The sequence below is a fragment of the Mus caroli genome, unplaced genomic scaffold (genome assembly GCF_978045245.1).
Source record: "Mus caroli unplaced genomic scaffold, Mus_caroli_1 scaffold_6, whole genome shotgun sequence".
Lineage (NCBI taxonomy): Eukaryota > Metazoa > Chordata > Mammalia > Rodentia > Muridae > Mus > Mus caroli.
In genome coordinates this window covers 27,721,557-27,740,072 of record NW_028227261.1, presented here as the reverse complement: position 1 = coordinate 27,740,072, position 18,516 = coordinate 27,721,557, and the positions used below count along the sequence as shown (strand labels likewise).

General features: G+C 48.0%; 1 protein-coding gene and 1 long non-coding RNA gene across 2 annotated transcripts in view; one reads left to right on the top strand and one right to left on the bottom strand.

Moving 5' to 3' along the window:
* Positions 1 to 4,294: 4,294 nt before the first annotated feature.
* On the bottom strand, positions 4,295 to 6,176 carry LOC147004206 (uncharacterized). The gene is made up of 3 exons (XR_015047229.1): positions 6,085 to 6,176; positions 4,968 to 5,068; positions 4,295 to 4,736 (listed from the first exon to the last, which is right to left on the bottom strand). It is a non-coding gene; the product is annotated as an uncharacterized LOC147004206 (long non-coding RNA).
* A 9,442-nt stretch (positions 6,177 to 15,618) lies between these two features.
* Spocd1 (SPOC domain containing 1) overlaps positions 15,619 to 18,516 on the top strand; it is a 28,881-nt gene continuing 25,983 nt past the window's right edge. Inside the window, exon 1 of the mRNA XM_085838393.1 lies at positions 15,619 to 16,414. Coding sequence (XP_085694519.1) covers positions 15,619 to 16,414 — 796 coding nt within the window. The remainder of the gene's footprint in view (positions 16,415 to 18,516) is intronic.

Below are 18,516 nucleotides of genomic sequence, written 5' to 3'. Positions count from 1 at the left end.
GGTGGAGTGTTATTTTGTGCTATGTTCACGCTGACTGACTTCTATTCTGCAGTCTCTGCCATCTTCCTTCCACCTTTTCCGGAGCCCTGAGCCCTTCTGTTATCTTGTTATTATCTCCCCAGCTCTCCTATCAAGCACTTTATCTAGGCATTTGGTTTGTTTCTGCTCGGGTGTCCTGTGTTTATTTGACTGCTTGGTTCCTCTTTTCATCTCCTTGCTTGTCCTTGCCCTCCTCGGCTCCTGTATCTGTGTTCAGATCTAGAGGAGGTTCACTGTTGCTAGTATTTGATTCATGTGAACTTTCTCTTGACAAACATTGGCAAGAGGTCAAGGTGGGGAGGAGCCAGGGCTGTTTCGGGGTAGCAGAATTTTCCTTTATTGTATGAGTTCTTTGCGCCTTTGTTTCCCCACAGGTAAAGACCGTCCTCAGCTGCCTGGGTGGGGTTTTTTTTTTCTATTGTTTTAAGATTAAACAAATTTAAACTCTGTGTGTGTGTGTGTGTCCGGGTGTGGGTTTGCATGAGAGTGGAGAGCCCATGAAGGGTATTGGATCCTCTGGAGTTACAGGTGATTGCATGGCAATGGGGTCTGGAAACCAAACTTGGTTCCTCTGTAAGATCAGTATGTGCTCTTAACTCCTGAGCCATCGCTCTCTCTAGATCATGTTTCTTTAAGCAGATGTAGATTGTGTTATGCACACATGTGTATGTGCACAAGTGTGTATGTGCACATGTGTGTGCATGTGAGTATGGAGGACAACCTTGGGTGACTTTCCCAGGAATATTGTGCCTCTCTTCTTTTTTTCTTCCTGTCTTCCTTCCTTCCTCTATTCCTTCCTTCCTTCCTTCCTTCCTTCCTTCCTTCCTTCCTTCCTTCCTTCCTTCCTTCTTTCCTTCCTCTCTCTCTCTCTCTCTCTCCCTCTCTCCCTCTCTCCCTCCCTCCCTCCCTCCCTTCCTCCCTCCCTTCTTCCTTCCTTCCTTCCTTCCTTCCTTCCTTCCTTCCTTCCTTCCTTCCTTTCTCCCTGAGACAAAGTCTTTTATTGGTCTGAAACTCACCAATGGGGCTAGACTGACTGGCCAGAGAGCCTTGAGGATTCTTCTGACTGCTCCTCCCAACTGCTGCCATTTACAGGCAAGTGTCAGCATGCCTTGTGTTTGCAAGGCAAGCACTTTATTTACAAGGCCACCTTCCTAGCTCCCCCCCTCTATCACATACACACATACACACATACACACACACACACTCGCGCGCGCGCGCGAGATGCATGTGGAGGTTGAAGGACAACTTTGTGGAGTCAGTTTTCTCTGTTCACCTTTACATGGACTCTGAGCATCAATCAGTATGAGGTTGTTGGGTTTGCCAAAGTGCCTTTACCCACTGAGCCATCTTACTGACCCTGCTTTGCTTTCTGACACAGTGTTTTTTAAACTTTGTCACCCAGGCTGACCTGGGATTCACTATGTAGCTCAGGTTGTCCTTGAACTCACAGCCTCAGACTTCTGAGTGCTGGGATTACAGGTGTGGGTTACTATGCCCCGAGTGTGAATGGTTTCTAATTCGCTCTAGTTCTTTTTCTTTTTTTTTTTTTTTTTTAAGATTTATTTATTTATTATATGTAAGTACACTGTAGCTGTCTTCAGACATTCCAGAAGAGGGCGCCAGATCTCGTTGCGGATGGTTGTGAGCCACCATGTGGTTGCTGGGATTTGAACTCTGGACCTTCGGAAGAGCAGTCGGGTGCTCTTACCCACTGAGCCATCTCACCAGCCCTCGCTCTAGTTCTTGTTTGATGAAAACCAGTCAGGTTCTGGAAGGCCACTACTCCTCAGGTGGGCCTCTATTTTGTACATCCAGGTCCCCTCCCATCCTGCTTTGAAAGGGGAATTCCTTGCCACCCCCTTCAGCCCCCACCCCCACCCCCAGTTTCCTTCAGTGGCTTCCAATTGTCTTCCTTGGGGCTACACAACTGCACTCTTGTTGACACAGTTGGCCTCATCTTCTATGGGCTGTACTCTATCTACATCAGCTGACATCCTTCCCTTCCCTTCCTACCTTGGCTTCACCCTAGTGCTTCTGCCCCTCCTGCTCTGCCTGGTTCTACTGAGCCTCCAGTTCTCAGCTGAGAAGGTCAGTCCCCCAGGAGACCAGACTCCCAGCAAGGCTCAGCCAGGACTACACAGAGTTAGGACAAACAGGGCTCTGAGTCCACCCAGGGAGTGACTGGCCTCTTCACAGTGGTGTTCACAGTGAAAGGTCACTATCCAACAGTAGCCTTGGGATTCCCTCAGCGGGATCCAGGCAGCTCCTGGCACAGAGAATGTTGCTGAGTAGGTGGAGAGAAAGCGCTTCAGTCTCCTGCAGGCTTTAGTTTTTTTCTTTCTTTCTTTCTTTCTTTCTTTCTTTCTTTCTTTCTTTCTTTCTTTCTTTCTTTCTTTCTTTCTTTCTTTCTTTCTTTCCTCCCCTTCCCCTCCCCCTCCCCCTTCCCCGCTCCTCCCTTCCCCCTCCCTTCCCTTCCCCTCTCTCTCTCTCTCTCTCTCTCTGTCTTTCTTTCTTTCTTTCTTTCCTTGGAATAGAATCTTATAATGTAGCTCCCACTGGCCTTGAACTTGTCCTTCTACCTCAGTCTCCCAGTTTCCTGGGGGCTGTACACCAATGAAGAGGGACAGAGGATATTGCAGAGCTGCCTCATAGTTTGTAGTTCTGGCCTGGCGGGCTGTGGCTGTAACCTGTGGAGATCTCTGAGGGACCAGGGCCAAACTGCAGCCTACAGACAGTTTTAGTTTTCCTTTGAATTGTGTTTTCATTGTGCAAACAGCATTCAGAGAGCAAAAGGCTATGTTCAAGAAGCAGGAAAAGCCACTGGCCCCCATCTATCTTCTCCATCTGATATGTCAGGAATAGCACCGGACCTGCAGTCCAGTACCAAGACTGTTATCTGTCTGGGGTTCGGGCCAGGCCACCTCTGGCAGGCTTTACTGCCTATCTCTGTGCCTTGCTGTCTCCCTTGCCTGCCTCACAAGTCTATGGAGGCAGTTGGGGAATGAACTGTGACAGTATGTATTGGCAAGTCCTTGGCGGAGAGTCCAGCATAGGGCGGGCACTCTGTACCGTTTCTTTTTTTATCAAAGCAGCTGCTTTCATTTCTTCTCGTATTTTCTGCCAGGCTTTCATCAAGTCCAGATGAACGTTTCGCACACTGAGGCCATGCTTTCAATGTAACTTTGCCGTTATCCTTGCCTATACCAAGGCAATGGCTTTGACGGTTTCATAATTGTTTTGTGGCGGAACGCCTTGTCACTGGATTGATCCATCCTTATTTACCCAGCTGTCTTTCTGCTCTTGGGCTCTTTCCTGTGTTATAAAAGACTCTGGGCTGAATTCTGCGCTCTGCCGGAGCAATCCTTTCATTTGTATCTAGTTTGTATCTCTTCTGTTGAAGCCAGACTATTCTTCTGTTTGTAGTTACTGTTTCTGTCTCCTTTCTGGAATTGTCTACTCATGGCCTTGGGGTGAATATCACTTAGCAACTCAGATTTTTTTTTTTAGTGATGTTTAGAATTTATGAAATGCAAATACTCTACTCAGGTGGATTTTTTTTTTTTTTTTTGTATTTTGAGATCCATTTTCTCTGTATAGCCCTGACCATACTGGAACTCACTCTATATACCAGGCTGTCCTAGAATTCAGAGATCCACCTTCCTGTCTCCTGAGCACTGGAATTAAAAGACATGGGCTACACTATGCTTGGCAGTTTTAGTTTTTTTTTTATGTTACATAAATGTTAAAAGTTTTGTTTTTTAACCATCTTTGCATTTGTAATTTTCTCTGATTCTCCCTCTCTTACTTTTCAACCTCCACTCCGTCACTCACTTTGTAGACCAGGCTGTCCCCACAGAAGTCCACCTGCCTGTCTCCTGAGTGCTGGGATTAAAGCTGTGTGCCATCGTGTGCTTCCTCCCATTCTGTCCCTCCTTCTCCTTTCCCCATCCACCTACTGGTCTCTTTCTTCCTTTTCTTATCTCTCTTTTTAGGTCTCATTGATCCCAGGCAGGCTTCAAACTTGCTGAGTAGCTGGAAATGACCTTCAACTTCTGATTCTCTCACATCTACCTCCTGAGTGCCCGGATGATGGGGGACACACCACTGCATTCAGGTGCTGGGGACTGACCCCAGGGCTTCGTGCTGGAAACATGAACACCCTACCAACTGAGCTATATCCCCAGACCTAGTTTACAGCTTCTTTTATTGAATTTATTCAACAGACATGATGCAGACTTCTGCTTTGTGAGCCGGGTGCACGAAGAGGCTTGAGGTAACAGACAGGGCAGGTTCTGGTTTGCAGAATAGGGATACAGCCATGGAAACCATTGCAGTGTAGCCTGATAATTAGATACAGAAGAGCAGCAGCAGGGATTGTGGGACTCTGCCAGCCTCCTCCTAAGAACTTCCATGTGCTAGCTCCCTCAAACCTCACAAAAGTCCCGAGGCTTGATAGTCATTTTGATTTACTCCATTCTGAAGATGAGGAGGCCGGTTACATGGTTTTCCCAAGCTCCAAAAGCAAGTCACAGTCAAACTAATTACATTTGGGATCAGATAAGGGGACTTCAGAGCTTGCTTTCTTCACCAGCTCACCACCAACAATGAGTAGCTAGAGATGTGGTGGTAGTGGCTGCAGTGTCGTTGGAGTCCTCTTGAAGGAACGCCTCCAGGGAGCGGTGAGTCAAAACCGAGTACTGGAAAACAGAAGACAACTTCAGACAGCCAGGGCTACACAGAAAAACCCTGTCTTGAAAAACCAAAAAAAAAAAAAAACTAACTAAAAAAGATAACTTCAGGAGCAGATGAGGGACTGGAGAGGAGGGATGTGACACAAAGCGGGGCTGGCATCCCAAAGGGGTGAAGAGCCTTCCCTTGGGGCATGGAGTGGCCCGAAGCCTAGGACTCCCTGGGCTCTAACTGCCTACCTTTCAGTAACCTGATTATTCACTACAGGTTCCATGTGAGACTCTAAGGACATGGAGGTGAGGAAGACATGCAAGGTCCTGTCTGCATGGAGTTTACAGTTCTGGAAGAGATGAGAAGGAAGCTGGATGGAGAATATTTGCCATTCATCAGTGCTCCACAGACTGTTAAGCTTTCTTCCTGGGGCCGGAGAGACAATGCGCTTCCAGAGGACCTGAGTTTGATTTCCAGCACCAACATGGCAGCTCACTACAGTCTGTAACTACACTCCTGGTCAGATGTGCAGGCACTGTGTGTGCATAAGGAGTGTGGATGTACATGAAGGCAGAACACTCATCACACGTGAAATTAAAAAATTAATATTGTTTAAAAGATTTTTCTCCTGAATTTTGGGTCATTCCCAGGATCTTGAATTGCTCTTTATCAAAGCCCAAGGCAGCCTCCCTTGCAACCGCAGCCCCTTGCAGCCGCAGCCCCCTTGCAGCCGCAGCTTCCCTTGCAGCTGCAGCCTCAGCCTCCCTTGAAGCTGCAGCCTCCCTTGCAGCCACAGCCTCCCTTGCAGCTGCATGCAGGTGTGTGACCTAGACTCTTCCAGTAGATGTTTTGGCTATGATGACATGCTGGCACCTCTGTTCTAGAATCAGCAGTGGCTCTCCCATGGGTCCCTGCAGAGTGTGACTTGGCGAGATCCTTTCCAAAGCTGCATCTAGAGCCTGCTACTATAACATTCCCAATACGTTCTGCTTAAACCAGCTGCTTTCAAGCAGGTGTGTACTAACAAGTGTGCGAAGAGTGAAAGTGTCCATTTAGATACTCAGAGGAACTCAGGGGTTGAGAGGCTAAGAGCCTGGTCCTACCCACAGAACCCAAACCCAATAGAATACAGAGAACAGGTGCTCCCACCCTGGTATGCTCAGTCGGGCTCCCCAGCCAGGTGTTCCTGAGAGCGCTCTCTCTCTCTCTCTCTCTCTCTCTCTCTCTCTCTCTCTCTCTCTCTCTCCTGATATGCTCAGTCGAGCTCCCCACCCTGGTGCTCCTGGGAGGATACTCCCAGTGCACTCAGTCCCTCAGGGGTTGCACACACATTTGACCACTGGGTCTCCCTTCTTTGATACTCACCCTGGATGGACAGACAGAACAAGGCTTTTCTCTCCCCTAGTGAGGCACACAGGCTGCCACTGGCTGGAAAGAGCCTGTGTTCATGGTGCCCAGGCACAAGGCTCTGGATCTTTTGCAGGGACTGTTGTTCACTGTGTGTTGTCACATGACCCTGCATCCAGGTCAAGAGTCATGAGTGAGGGGCTAGGGTTTGAAGCCTCATGGACCTGTCCCAGGACAAAAAGGACAAGTAGGGTCAGTTCAAGGCTGTGACCCTGGGCTGGAGCTGTCAGCTCTAAACATGTCTCGCAACAGGCTGGCTCAGTGCCCCTGGGACCCAGACTTGTACCCTTGAAACCACTGTGCTGATCAGCGGTGGAGAGATAACAGGGGCCCTCGCCCACCATTCTGGATCTGCTTTAATGAAATCATATCCCGGGGGATAAAATAACTGGAAGGGAGTTAGGGAATTGCACAAACGGGTTTATCCACAGGCCCACAGCCTGTTAGCAGCCCAAGAAGCAAAGCTTTCTTTCTGTTGGATATATCTCTCTGCATTTCCCAAGGCTGGTGGATCAATAGCTACAAACAGCCAAAATAAATTTCTGTTTCTGCTCCTTGTGCCCTCAGATGGAGGGGTGGACTGCTAGAAAACACAGGCTCACATCAGGAGTCACGGCTGTTTACGGGTGGGCACGGCGAGTCAGGACGGTGCTTTGCATGTCAGGGTTTCGTGCTTGCTTCAAAGACATAGAGACAGATCATAGGAGAAGAGGTACCTGCACCTGCCCTGCTGGCCTCAAGGCCTCTGTGAGTGTCAGTTATTCTGAACACTGTCAATGTCTGCAGCTGGAAGCTATATCCGTCCTCTGGGAAGGGAAGGCCTTTGTTCAAGGTCACAGAGCTACTGCATGGCAGAGCTGGGCAGAAGCCAGCATGTGAGTTCCAGTATCCTTGCCCCAAAAGTTTGTCCTCTTGGGCCATCTGACCCCTGTATGCAGGCTTGGGGAGAGGCTGGAGTCATCGTACAAGTCTCTGCAGGGAGAAGAGCCTCCTCCTTCTGGTTGTAGCACCAAGGGTGTGGAGAGCGATACCAGGCTTCGGAAGGACCTGCTCCCCAGGGCTGCAGCTCTATTTTTAGCCTCAAATCCATCAATAAATGGTGTCTGGTGGAGCCAGAGACTCTTGACTGCCTGATACTGAGAGCAAGAGGATCATTTATTAAGCACTTCCCGTGCAGGGCATCGTGTGGCGTCTAACTGGACTGTGAGCTTCGGTCTGCACACTACTGCCATCGTCACCAGAATAATCCCCATCACTGCATACACAGAAGGAAATGAAGCCTGAAGGTTGGGGATGCCCAGTAGATTATACACTGAGCCACGATCCAAATGCAAATCACATTCCTCAGGCCCGTGGCCTCCTGGTCCATGCCTTGTGGTCCTCATAGCTACTCTGATGAAATAGGCCCTAGTCAGTGGCAGTCTGGTCAGTCAATTGTGATTCTTAGAAGGCGGCGTCACATGGGAGAATAGATTACACTAGCTAGCTGGGAAGGGTCAATTGGCCTGAGTCTTGGGAGTTTCCAGATGGAGGGAGCCTAGTGTTGTGAGGCAGGAGAGTACAGGGAAGGTAAAGGGCGGATGTGGCAGCATATGATGGGGTCAGGAAACAGCACACTGAGATAGGGGAACTAAGGTGCAGGCAGGACAAGATGGAGAAGGATCTTGAAGTCAGGCCCGGGGAGGTGGCTGCTGGTTAAGCTCTCACTGTGCAAGCCTGAGGACCTGGGTTTGTACCCTCAGCACCTATGTAAAAGCCAAGAAATGCAACGTGCACCTACAATCCCAGGACTGGGGGCAGAGACAGGAGGATACCTGGAGCTCGCTGGTCAGTGAGTCTAGCTGAATCGGGGAGCGCCAGGGTCAGGGGGAGACCCTGTCTCCAGGAGTAAGATGGTGAGCAACTGAGGAAGACATGGGAGTCCTCTCTAGGAACGAGCACACAGGATCACACACACACACTCAGATCCATGCGGACGCACAGAGGCTCTTGAACATAGGACGCAGTCATGTCTGCATTTTATGTGGACTGTGGGTAGAGCTGGGGTTTTGAGGGAAAGACTCGAGAGACGTTGAGACTTCGGGGAACTGACGACACCAGCAGTATCCGAACTACCTGCTGTGCGTGGTGTGTGTGTCCTGTTAGGAGCTTTCTAGAGACATCATGTGATTCCCAGATCTGGTGCTCAGCCAATGTCAGCCATTTAACCTTGTTCTCCCTCTGTGACAGATGAGGAGACTGAGGCCATGAGAGAGCAGTGATGGTCTGATCATTGCCGTGATGATTCTGGAAATGCTGCTCTGTGGAGGGAGAGAGCATCTGACGGTTCTCAAGGGAGACGGAGGTTACCTGACATCCAGGACTGGGGACAACACAGCAGGCTCCAGAGGTGCCTGAGAGGTCAATTCTATTATCTAGCTACCTTCCTTTCTCCTCCCTCCTCCCTCTTCCCTCCTCTTCTTCCTCTTCCTTCTTCTCCTCCTCCTTTTTTTTTAAAAAAGACTTATTTATTTATTATATGTAAGTACATTGTAGCTGTCTTCAGACACACCAGAAGAGTGCATCCAATCTCATTATGGATGGTTGTGAGCCACCATGTGGTTGCTGGGATTTGAACTCAGGACCTTCTGAAGAGCAGTCAGTGCTCTTAGCTGCTGAGCCATCTCTCCAGCCCCTCCTCCTCCTTTTTAAAGGCAGGATGCCACACATTCCAGGTTGGCCAAAAGCTCTCGGATAGCCAAGGGTGACCTTGAACTCCTTATTCTTCTCACTCCACAACCTTCGATCTCTGCAGGGCTGGGGATTGGACACAGGGCTTCATACATGCAGGGTGAACACTCTACCAAGTAAGCCACACTCCAGCTCTCCTGCAGTCCTTTAAGTAAGTTTGTTCACACCCTCAGAGGGTGGCAGTTAGGTTCTCTCACCTCGAAGTTCCCTGGGCTGAGATGGAGGAAAGATGCTATTTCTGCAGGGTGAGGAAGAGGGGAAAGGGCAGAGTCTCAAGTTGCCGCTACAGGGGTGTAGCCAGGGGTCAGGAATCAGACCTTGCGACAAGCCTGGAAGTGAGTGGAGAGGGATCAGTCTTTTTCTTAACTGCATTCAACGTGAGGGTGACATCAACGGTCACCCTCACGATCACATGCACGCGCGCACACACACACACACACGCACACGGCTGTGTACAAATGTCAAAGAGGTTAGAGTCAACTGAAAGAGCAGATAATTGCCCAAACACAAGTTTTGTTTGCTTTGCTTTTTAAAAATGTATTTATTCATGTGTTTTATGTATATGAGTGCTTTGTCTTTGTACACACCAGAAGAGGGCATCAGATCCCTTTACAGATGGTTGTGAGCCACCATGTGCTTGCTGGGAGTTGAACTTAGGACCTCTGGAAGAGCAGCCAGTGCTCTTAACCACTGAGCCATGTCTCCAGACCCATTTGCTTTGTTTTTTGAAACAGAATTCACATAGCCCAAGCTGGCCTCAAATTTACCATGTGGTTGAAGGTGACCTTGAATGTCTAAGCCTCTTGCCCCCCTGAGTGTTGACTTTGCAAGCCTGGATCACCATCACCAATTTACCTCGTGCTAGAGAACAAACTCAAAGCATCATGCATGCTAGGCAAATACTTTGTCAACTGAGCTATCCCTCCAGTCCCCAAACTGGATTATTTTGAGCTATCCCTCCAATCCCCAAACTGGATTATTTTCAACACAAAATAAAGTATTATTGAATTACATTTCATAGATAAAGTATCTCCAAGCCCACACTGAGATGAACCCCTAAATGATGTAATCAAGGAATTGGGACAGAACTCGCCTGTGACATTCCAAATGACAGATGAAGTTTTTGCACCTGTGAAGAGGTGGGACTCAGATCCCCGCCCCCCATGTGGAAGACTGTGCTTGCACCATGACCTCCCCTCTCCATCATAGTTCACAGTGGGGAGGGGGAGGGAGAAGAACCTGTTTACAGGAGAAAGCTGACCAGGTTATCCAAGACAGCACCAACAGTGACGTCCTACGTGTCCACTGGCAGCCTTGGCCAGGGTGCCAGCAGTACTTAGCCATCTTGAAAAAGGGCCACCTGTCCCACGCGTGCACGCGCACACACACACAGTCACCAGCAGCAGTCACATCCTCTGATGGTTGTAGCTGTCAATGCCCTTGTGGGATGAGGACCATAAACCCCTGGCTGTGAACCCAGAGGACTCAGAGGTGTAGCCATGTGTGTGGCATCGTCAAAGGTCGAGGACAGTGTCATCTAGTGATTTGTAGTTGTGGGATTGAAACCTTCCCATGGCAGCAGATGTGACCCTGAGTGTACAACTGTGTCTACAAGAGTCCCCAAAAGGTTAGAAGGACAGTGCCACTTGTTAACCTCAGAAGCTCCTGGGTACAGTTATGTCTGGTCATGCATGTGTGGAGCCCTGTGTCTGATCCTCAGCCCTGTGGACTGAGCCTTGGGACACAGAGCCTCTGGCTGGAAGCTCCCAGGGTCTGTTCTTTGGTTTTCTAGTTCGTGAGTTTGGCCACTATGAACGCATCCGTCATCAAGTGCAGGAGCCTGGGACCATGCCAGTCCCACTCTCACCCCTGCTTGCTTCCCGTGGAGGTCGGATTAAGAATGATCCCCAGAGACTCATAGATGTGTGGCCTTGTTGGAGGAAGTATGGCACTTGGGTTAGGCTTTGAGGTTTCAAAAGCTCACCCTCAGACCCAGGCTCAGTCTCTCTGTGTCTGTGTATCATGATGCAGCTCTCAGTTCCAGTGCAGTGCGTGCTGCAATGCTCCATGCTGTGATGACAAGGACGATGGACTAGACCTCTGAAACCACGAGCAAGCCTTCAGTTCGGTTCCCTTGGTTATGACATCTCTTCACAGCAATACAATGTGTGCTAAGACACCGCTTCTTAGGGTGCGCATTCTGTCCTGTTTCCTGGAGGTCATCTATTTGCTTCCTTCTCGTTCCTTTCTCTACCAAGCCTTTGGCTTGCTTCCATCTGTGGCCCCCATTTTTACACACTCCCTCAGTTCCTTGGATGGTCCAGCCTTCCAGACCTGCCCAGCCACTCCTCCTACAGCCTCCGATAACTCATTGGAAACATAAAATTTATTTCTACTTCTGTAAGCCGGGCAGTGGTAGCGCTCACCTTAAATTCCAGCACTTGGGAGGCAGAGGCAGGCAGATCTCTCTGAGTTCTACTTTTAAATTTAAAAGAAATACAGCAAAAAAAAAAAAAAAAGCAAGATGTGTTTATGACAGGAGAGAGGGAAGTAGAAAGAGGGGGTTGTGGGGGAAGGAGAGAGAGAGAAAGAGAGAGAGGAAGAGAGAGAGAGAGAGAGAGAGAGAGAGAGAGAGAAAGAGAGAGAGGAAGAGAGAGAGAGAGAGAGAGAGAGAGAGAGAGAGAGAGAGAGGAAGAGAGAGAGAAAAACACATTACCTACAGCAGATACTGTATAAGCCTGAGGATCCCGGATGTTGCAGATGTACGCTTACTGCTGATAGAGTGCAAATTGGCATAGCCCCTTGGGAGCATAGCTGGGTTTCAGGAGAGTAGAGCATTCCTCATTTCCCCTGGCAGTTACCTCTGGTGCCAGGGTCACCCTCCCTCAGCTCCCTCTAGTTTAAGCAGCTAAAAGCATGTGCTGTTCATTCAGAGGACCTGAGTTCAATTCCCAGCACCCATGTCTGGTGGTTCCCACCTGCCCATAATTCCAGCTTCAGAGGATCTGGCATTCTTATGGCTTCTGGAGGCACACACACTCATACATACACTCACAGGTACACACAAACACAGATACACAAACACACTCACAGACACAGATACACAAACACAAACATACACATGGTATGTGCACACACAGACACAAAGACACATATCTCAAAATAAAGCAAAAAAAAAAAAACTTTTCTTTTTTTTTTTTGGTTTTTCGAGACAGGGTTTCTCTGTGTAGCCCTGGTTGTCCTGGAACTCACTTTGTAGAACAGGCTGGCCTCGAACTCAGAAATCCGCCTGCCTCTGCCTCCCGAAAAACCTTTTCTTTTAAGACAAGGTTTCTCTGTCATAGAACTCATTCTACAGAACAGGCGGACTTCGGACTCACAGAGATTCGCTTGCCTCTGCCTCTGGAGGGCTGGGGTCAGAGGTGTGGGCCAACACTGCCCGGTAGAAATAATGTAAATCTTAGCAAAAGTAAAAGAGAAGAAAAAAGAAATTTAATCCCAGCACTGAGGAAGCAGAGGTAAGGTAGGTAGGTCTTTGTGAGTTCAAGAACAGCCTGGTCTACACACTGAGTTTAGGACAATCAGAGCTGCATAGAGACACTCGTCTCAAAGCAAACAAACAAACAAATAAATTTCCCATCATGTAGATTAATTGTGGAACAAGGAAAATACAGAAGCAAAGGCAGAATGTTAGGAGGAGCGGGCTGCATTGTTTTTCTGTTTGACGTCATAGAACCCCACTTTGAAAAAGCCTTTGAAAATACTATCTCTCTTCATCTTAACACTCTTAAAATAGCAACGTGGCCGTGGCCAAATCCGGAAAACACTCTACCCGTGGTGAAGGTTAATGTCACTGGGAGCTGTCACCTGCCCCAGTAGGACGTGACAGAAGACACTTCCCCTCAGTGGCACTCTGAAGAAGGCCAAATGCGGGAGGAAGCCATTAGAGAAACCCCAGCTGATAAACACTGTGCAAGAGGAGTACGGTCCCCCTCAACAACTGTCAAGGCTGTGAGAAACAAAGAGTGACAAGGACACTTTAGAACAGGAGATGGCAGAGCCAAGGACGCTCCAGTGTCCAAGCTGGAGCCTGGGACCCAAAGGTCACAGGGGATTCAGAGCTTAGCAGACAGCCCTGTGGCCGTCTCCTGAGCTGTAGGGAATGTTCCTTGATAACACACAGAGCAAATAAGCAGGAGAGCAGGCGGAGGCATGCACGGAGATTCTAGAAATATATACTTTGGAACCTTTTTTTTTCTTCCCAAGCTGGAAATTACGCAGAAATAAATAAGCTTTTAAGACAAACATTATCTTTGAGTTCCATACTTTAAAAAAAAGGTATTTTTTGAATGCTTCTTAAAAAGTGGTTTTGAAATATCTAAAGCAGGAATTTAGACACATAAATCCACAATAGTAATGTAAGCTTTAAAAATACCCCACTGACATGGGGTATTTTTAACCCATGACTGATATTTAAAAATACCCTCTGAGGGCCTGGAGATGTGGCTCAATGGGCAGAGTGCTCACCCACCATGCCTGAAACCCTGGCTCCATCCCTAGCACAGCATAAAACACTGTGGTTGTCCACCCCTGTGATCCCAGCACCCTGGAAGTGAGAAGATTAAGGTTCCCATTGGCTACTTACTGATTTCTAGGCCAATCTGAGATTCATGAGGCCAAATCAAATCAAAATCCATAAGAGAGAGAAAGCAATTGACATATCAATTAGATGAAAAATATTTTCAAATATTGCTTCCATTCTCCCATTCCAGGGTGCCTTCCTGCTCTCTGTGGAAGAGGTGAGGTGGAAGTGGCTTCCCAGAATCCCTTGCAACTGGTATTTTATTTGTTGTATCTATTTAATTCTGGGCAGGGTCTTATACACCCAGGCTGGCCTCTGAACTCAAAGGCAGAGGGTGGTGCTGGGTGGCCTTCACATTTTTCTTTTTCTTTTTCTTTTTCTTTTTCTTTTTCTTTTTCTTTTTCTTTTTCTTTTTCTTTTTCTTTTTCTTTTTCTTTTTCTTTTTCTTTTTCTTTCTCTTCTCTTCTCTTCTCTTCTCTTCTCTTCTCTTCTCTTCTCTTCTCTTCTCTTCTCTTTTCTTTTCTACCTTTGCTCTCTCTCTCTCTCTTCCTTCCTTCTCCCTCCTCCTCCTATTTATTTATTTATTTATTTATTTATTTATTTATTTATTTATTTTTGAGACAGGGTTTCTCTGTGTAGCTCTGGCTGTCCTGGAACTCACTTTGTAGACCAGGCTGGCCTCAAACTCAGAAATCCGCCTGCCTCTGCCTCCCGAGTGCTGGGATTAAAGGTATGGGCCACCATGCCCAATACATTCAATTTTTAAAAATTAAAAAATATTCAAAAACTAAAAACTGGGTGGAGGGGGGAAGAATAGTAAATAAAGTCACCACATGTGGGATCAATAACTAATTAATCATAAATTATAATATTATATATAAAATCAACAGCGAATTATACTATTAACAATAAATATAAATAATTAATAGATTAACGAATTATTAAGTACCATATCACTTGGTTTTTAAAATTTAAGAGCCAAGTGATATGTGCATGGGAGTGTCACCCATAGTTATGAAATCAGGCAAACAAAATCGACCACAAAGAAAAAAAAAACCAAAGTTCCACAGAGTAGAGGGTTGAGAAATGAGAGGAAGTTTAAACTTTTCTATTTCTTGACGTTCTATTCGACTAGAAGGCACATGTGTGTCTAGATATATTGTATGCCAGACAATATTAAAATATCTAATTAGGAAAAATAATCAGATTTGAGTTTAACAATCCCCAGGGGTTTCAGACACCTCCTCCACTCTGTTTACATTCTCAGGCAGCTTTCAGCATCCAGGGGGTCTGCAATTCCTTTGCCCACGCACCCCGCACCCCGCCCCGTCGCGTGGAGGCAGAATGATTGGCACCTCCTCCCAGAAGCCCTCGGCAGGAAGCGAGCGCCTCCTGCTGGACAAGAACGCCAGCACCCCTAGGGAGCCGTTGCTGGGCACCACCAGGTCCCGCCTCCCACCCCTAGACGGGTCAGGGATGGAGGACCATCTTCTCCGCATCACGTGCTTCTTCCCTCACCCACCCCCTCCCGCCCCCCAGGAGTAGAAGGAGAGGAGCTGTAGCAGCTCAGGAGTAAGCGGTTGGAGCTTTAGGTCTGAGGTCCTAGGGCGTTCAGGGACTGGCTTGATTCAGAGTCCCGTTTATAGGAGTGGGGTATAGATAGGGCTGAGGGTTTCTGCTCCGTGTGGAGCTGGCTTTTGCATTTCTGGGAGAATCTTCTCTTTTCTGCTCTCTGTGTGCTTTTGGGCAGTCTCTGAACCAGCTAGGGTGAAGCGAGATACCTCATTTCACAGTGTCACTGATAAGTAGTGACGTTTACCCTATTTCATGTAAGCAGAAAGCTTAAAGGGTAAAAAAGCTCTTGGAAAGCTCAGAGGAGTGGCCCTATCTGGATAGCTTCCCTTCTGTGGGCTAGTGCGAGGAGTTGGGGGTCGGGGGAGGGAGCATGTCTAGGGGGTACAGCCGGGGAGGACTACCCAGTCAGGCTTTCCCTGAGACCTCCCTCTTTTCCACATAGGCCTGTTGACGAGCTTTTAGCCAGGGCTGGTGGACAGAGGACATTGTCTAGGCTCCAGGACTCTCTGTGTGACTTCTTGGCTACTGGAAGCTCCATAAGTCTTTGTGATACATCACTGGACTTCCCAGATAGAGTACTGGTCTGTACAGAGGGGCCAGCGAGAATGGAAGAGGCCAGCAGCCCCAGCCTTAGACAAGCCACCACTGTCGAAGGAATGGTTTCCTCAGAGGATCCTACACTCAGCAAAGAGGGGCTCAGTGCAAAGGGCCCGCCCCCATCTCCAGTCCTGCCCCCTCGCAGAAGGAAATGCAGGAAGTGTGGAATCTGTCCCCAGGAGGAGGAGAAATCAGGTTCTTCCCTGAGGCTTGGTCAAAGACCAGATGGGGACCCTCCGGACCGTGCTTCTCCAGAGGCCTTTGCAGGTCCCCCAAGGCTTCTTTCTTCTATGGACACTGAGCCTGGAGAGCCAGGTGGAAGTTGGGTGGAATGTGCTCTAGAAGCCGAGGTTGAAAACATGCTCTTTTTTAAGGATGGGGTTGCACCAGACAGCCTTGATCACCTTTTTGAATTCCCAGGGCTCTTTGGAGGTGAGCCCCTTAGTCTGGTCACCCGGGAGCCTCCTCAGAGTCCAGCACTGTACCCAGAGGTGCTGACTGAGGATTCTACAGATCAGCAGGAAGTACAGCCCGCGTTTGCGGTTGGCAGCCCTGGCACTCCACCTGACCCGGCGGGGCCAGAGGACAAGACCCAGTCAGGGTCCAGGATGGAGCTGGAACAAGGACTTGCTGCCCCAGCCAATTCCTGTGCTAGCTTCCCAGAGCCCTTGGGTGGGCTCGATGGTGCACCCCTAGAGCAGAGAAGACCTACACATGTGAAGAAGCGGCCTTGGGCAAGTCCAGATGACTCAAGCCCGGATCACGCAGAGGGAGCCAGTAAAAAGGATTTTCCCAGACTGGTAAGTTGGAGCTGATAGTTTAGGCTAGGATGGCTGGGTGTGGCACTTAACAGAAGTAAACTCCAGTGTCTCTTATTGAGCGTCTTCTCTCGGACTTGTTCTGTTTGGTTTGCTGGGGACTGAACCCAGGGCCTCACACACGCTAAGCAGACACTCTGTGACTAAACCGCATCGCCCAACCCCTTTTATTTTGATATGGGGTTCTCACTGAGTTGTCTAGGCTGGCTTTGAACTCACTGTAGCCTACGGTAGCTTTGAACTTTTGATTCTAGTGCTTCAGGTTCTCAGTCTCTGGGATTACAGGTGTGTGGCTTACTAAGCCCAGCTTCCCAGCTTCTATACATTGAAATTCTAGAGTCAGGAAAGGAAAAAATAAACGACATTACCGAGTTCCTGTAAGGGCCCATTATCTGTTAGAGGCAGCAGGTCCTGGGTTCAAATCCTGCTCTAGCCTACTTAATCGCCTCCCACTATTCTTTAATAACTTTTCTCTCATTCAATAAGATTAATAATATATATATAATAAGCTGGGTAAGATGGCAAATATCTTTGATTCCAGCATTCTGGAGGCAGAAGCAGGTCAAAGGTAGGTCTATGCATTTGAGGTCAGCCTGGTCTACAAAGTGAGTTCCAGGCCAGCCAGGACTACCTAGTGAGACCCTGTCTGGAATAAAAAGGACATACACACCCCTCTTTAATGGGATAATGAGATAGGACATGAAATAAAGTGTCTAGCTCAAGATGGGAGGTAAGTCACTCCACTTCCATTATGTTTGCTTTTTTTTGTTTGTTTGTTTGGTTTTGGTTTTTTGAGACAGGGTTTCTCTGTGTAGCCCTGGCTGTCTTGGAACTCACTTTGTAGACCAGGCTGGCCTCGAACTCAGAAATCTGCCTGCCTCTGCCACCCGAGTGATGTTTGCTTTTTTTTATAGTGTTAGTAATAGTCCCTCAAGACAAGAATTAGCCCACTTTACCAGATAGGGAAACTGAGGCTCGGGGGAATTAACAGACCTCTCCAAGTTCACACAGGGATGGAGTCGGGCCTTCCATCCTTCCGTGTTCTCTCTTGTCACTGTTTCTCTCTGCATTCATTGTCTGTTTAATTATGATACTAATTTTGTTAATAACCATATTTAATGTCTACAAGCCCGGGGTGGAAGGTAGTACTTATTTTTCCCATATAACCGATTATTTTTATATTTATTGAATGTGTATTATGTGCTAGATGCTTTTGATATAATTATATGAAGCAAAGAAAAGGAAGTGACAGTGGGTATCAAACCCAGGGAGTTTGTCTTGTGTGCTTGTACATTCAATGTCACCGGCTAAGCTTGTTCAACATGCCGGGTGCTGAGTGTGTTATCTGAGACCTTTGTACAACTTCTGAGGTAAACACTGATGATATATACCCATTGCTCTGATTTGGTCACAGAGGCTCTAAGAGATAAAATGACCAGTCAGGGTCAAAGAGCTCATTGGTAACACTGAGACAGGAGGCAATGAGCTGCCTATGTGTTTATCCTTGTTTGTGGGATAATTCTATCCCAACTCTGTGATATTATTCTTGCAAGCATCTATATTTTGGCTTTTGTCGAGATGGTGGGTCAAGGTCTTAGGTAGCCCAGGCTAGTCTCAAACTTCCAGTGTAGCCAAGTCTGGCCTGAATTTCTGACCCTCAACCCTTCACTTCCTGCATGGTGGGATTGCAGGCGTGTGTCACTACACCTGACTCAGAACCCTTGCTCTGCTTCGTTGTTGTTTATTATTCACTTTGCCTGTGTGTCTGTGTAGGAGCGTTTGCTCGTGACTGCAGGAGTCGGTGTAAGCCAGAAGAGGGCGCTGCATCCTGGAGCTGGAGTCACAGGTGGTTGTGAACTTTGAAGTGGGTGCTGGGAACCGAACTTCGGTTCTCTGGAAGAGCAAAAAGCATGCTTAGTCTTTGAGCCATCTCTCCAGTCCCCCAACTAGTCATCTTTCATTTCAAAAGGAATTTTAATTTGTCTTAGAAAATAAAGAGGAGCCAGGGGTGGTGGCACACGCCTTTAATCCCGGCACTCTAGAGGTAGAGGCAGGCAGATCTCTGGTGAGTTCAAGGCCAGCCTGGTC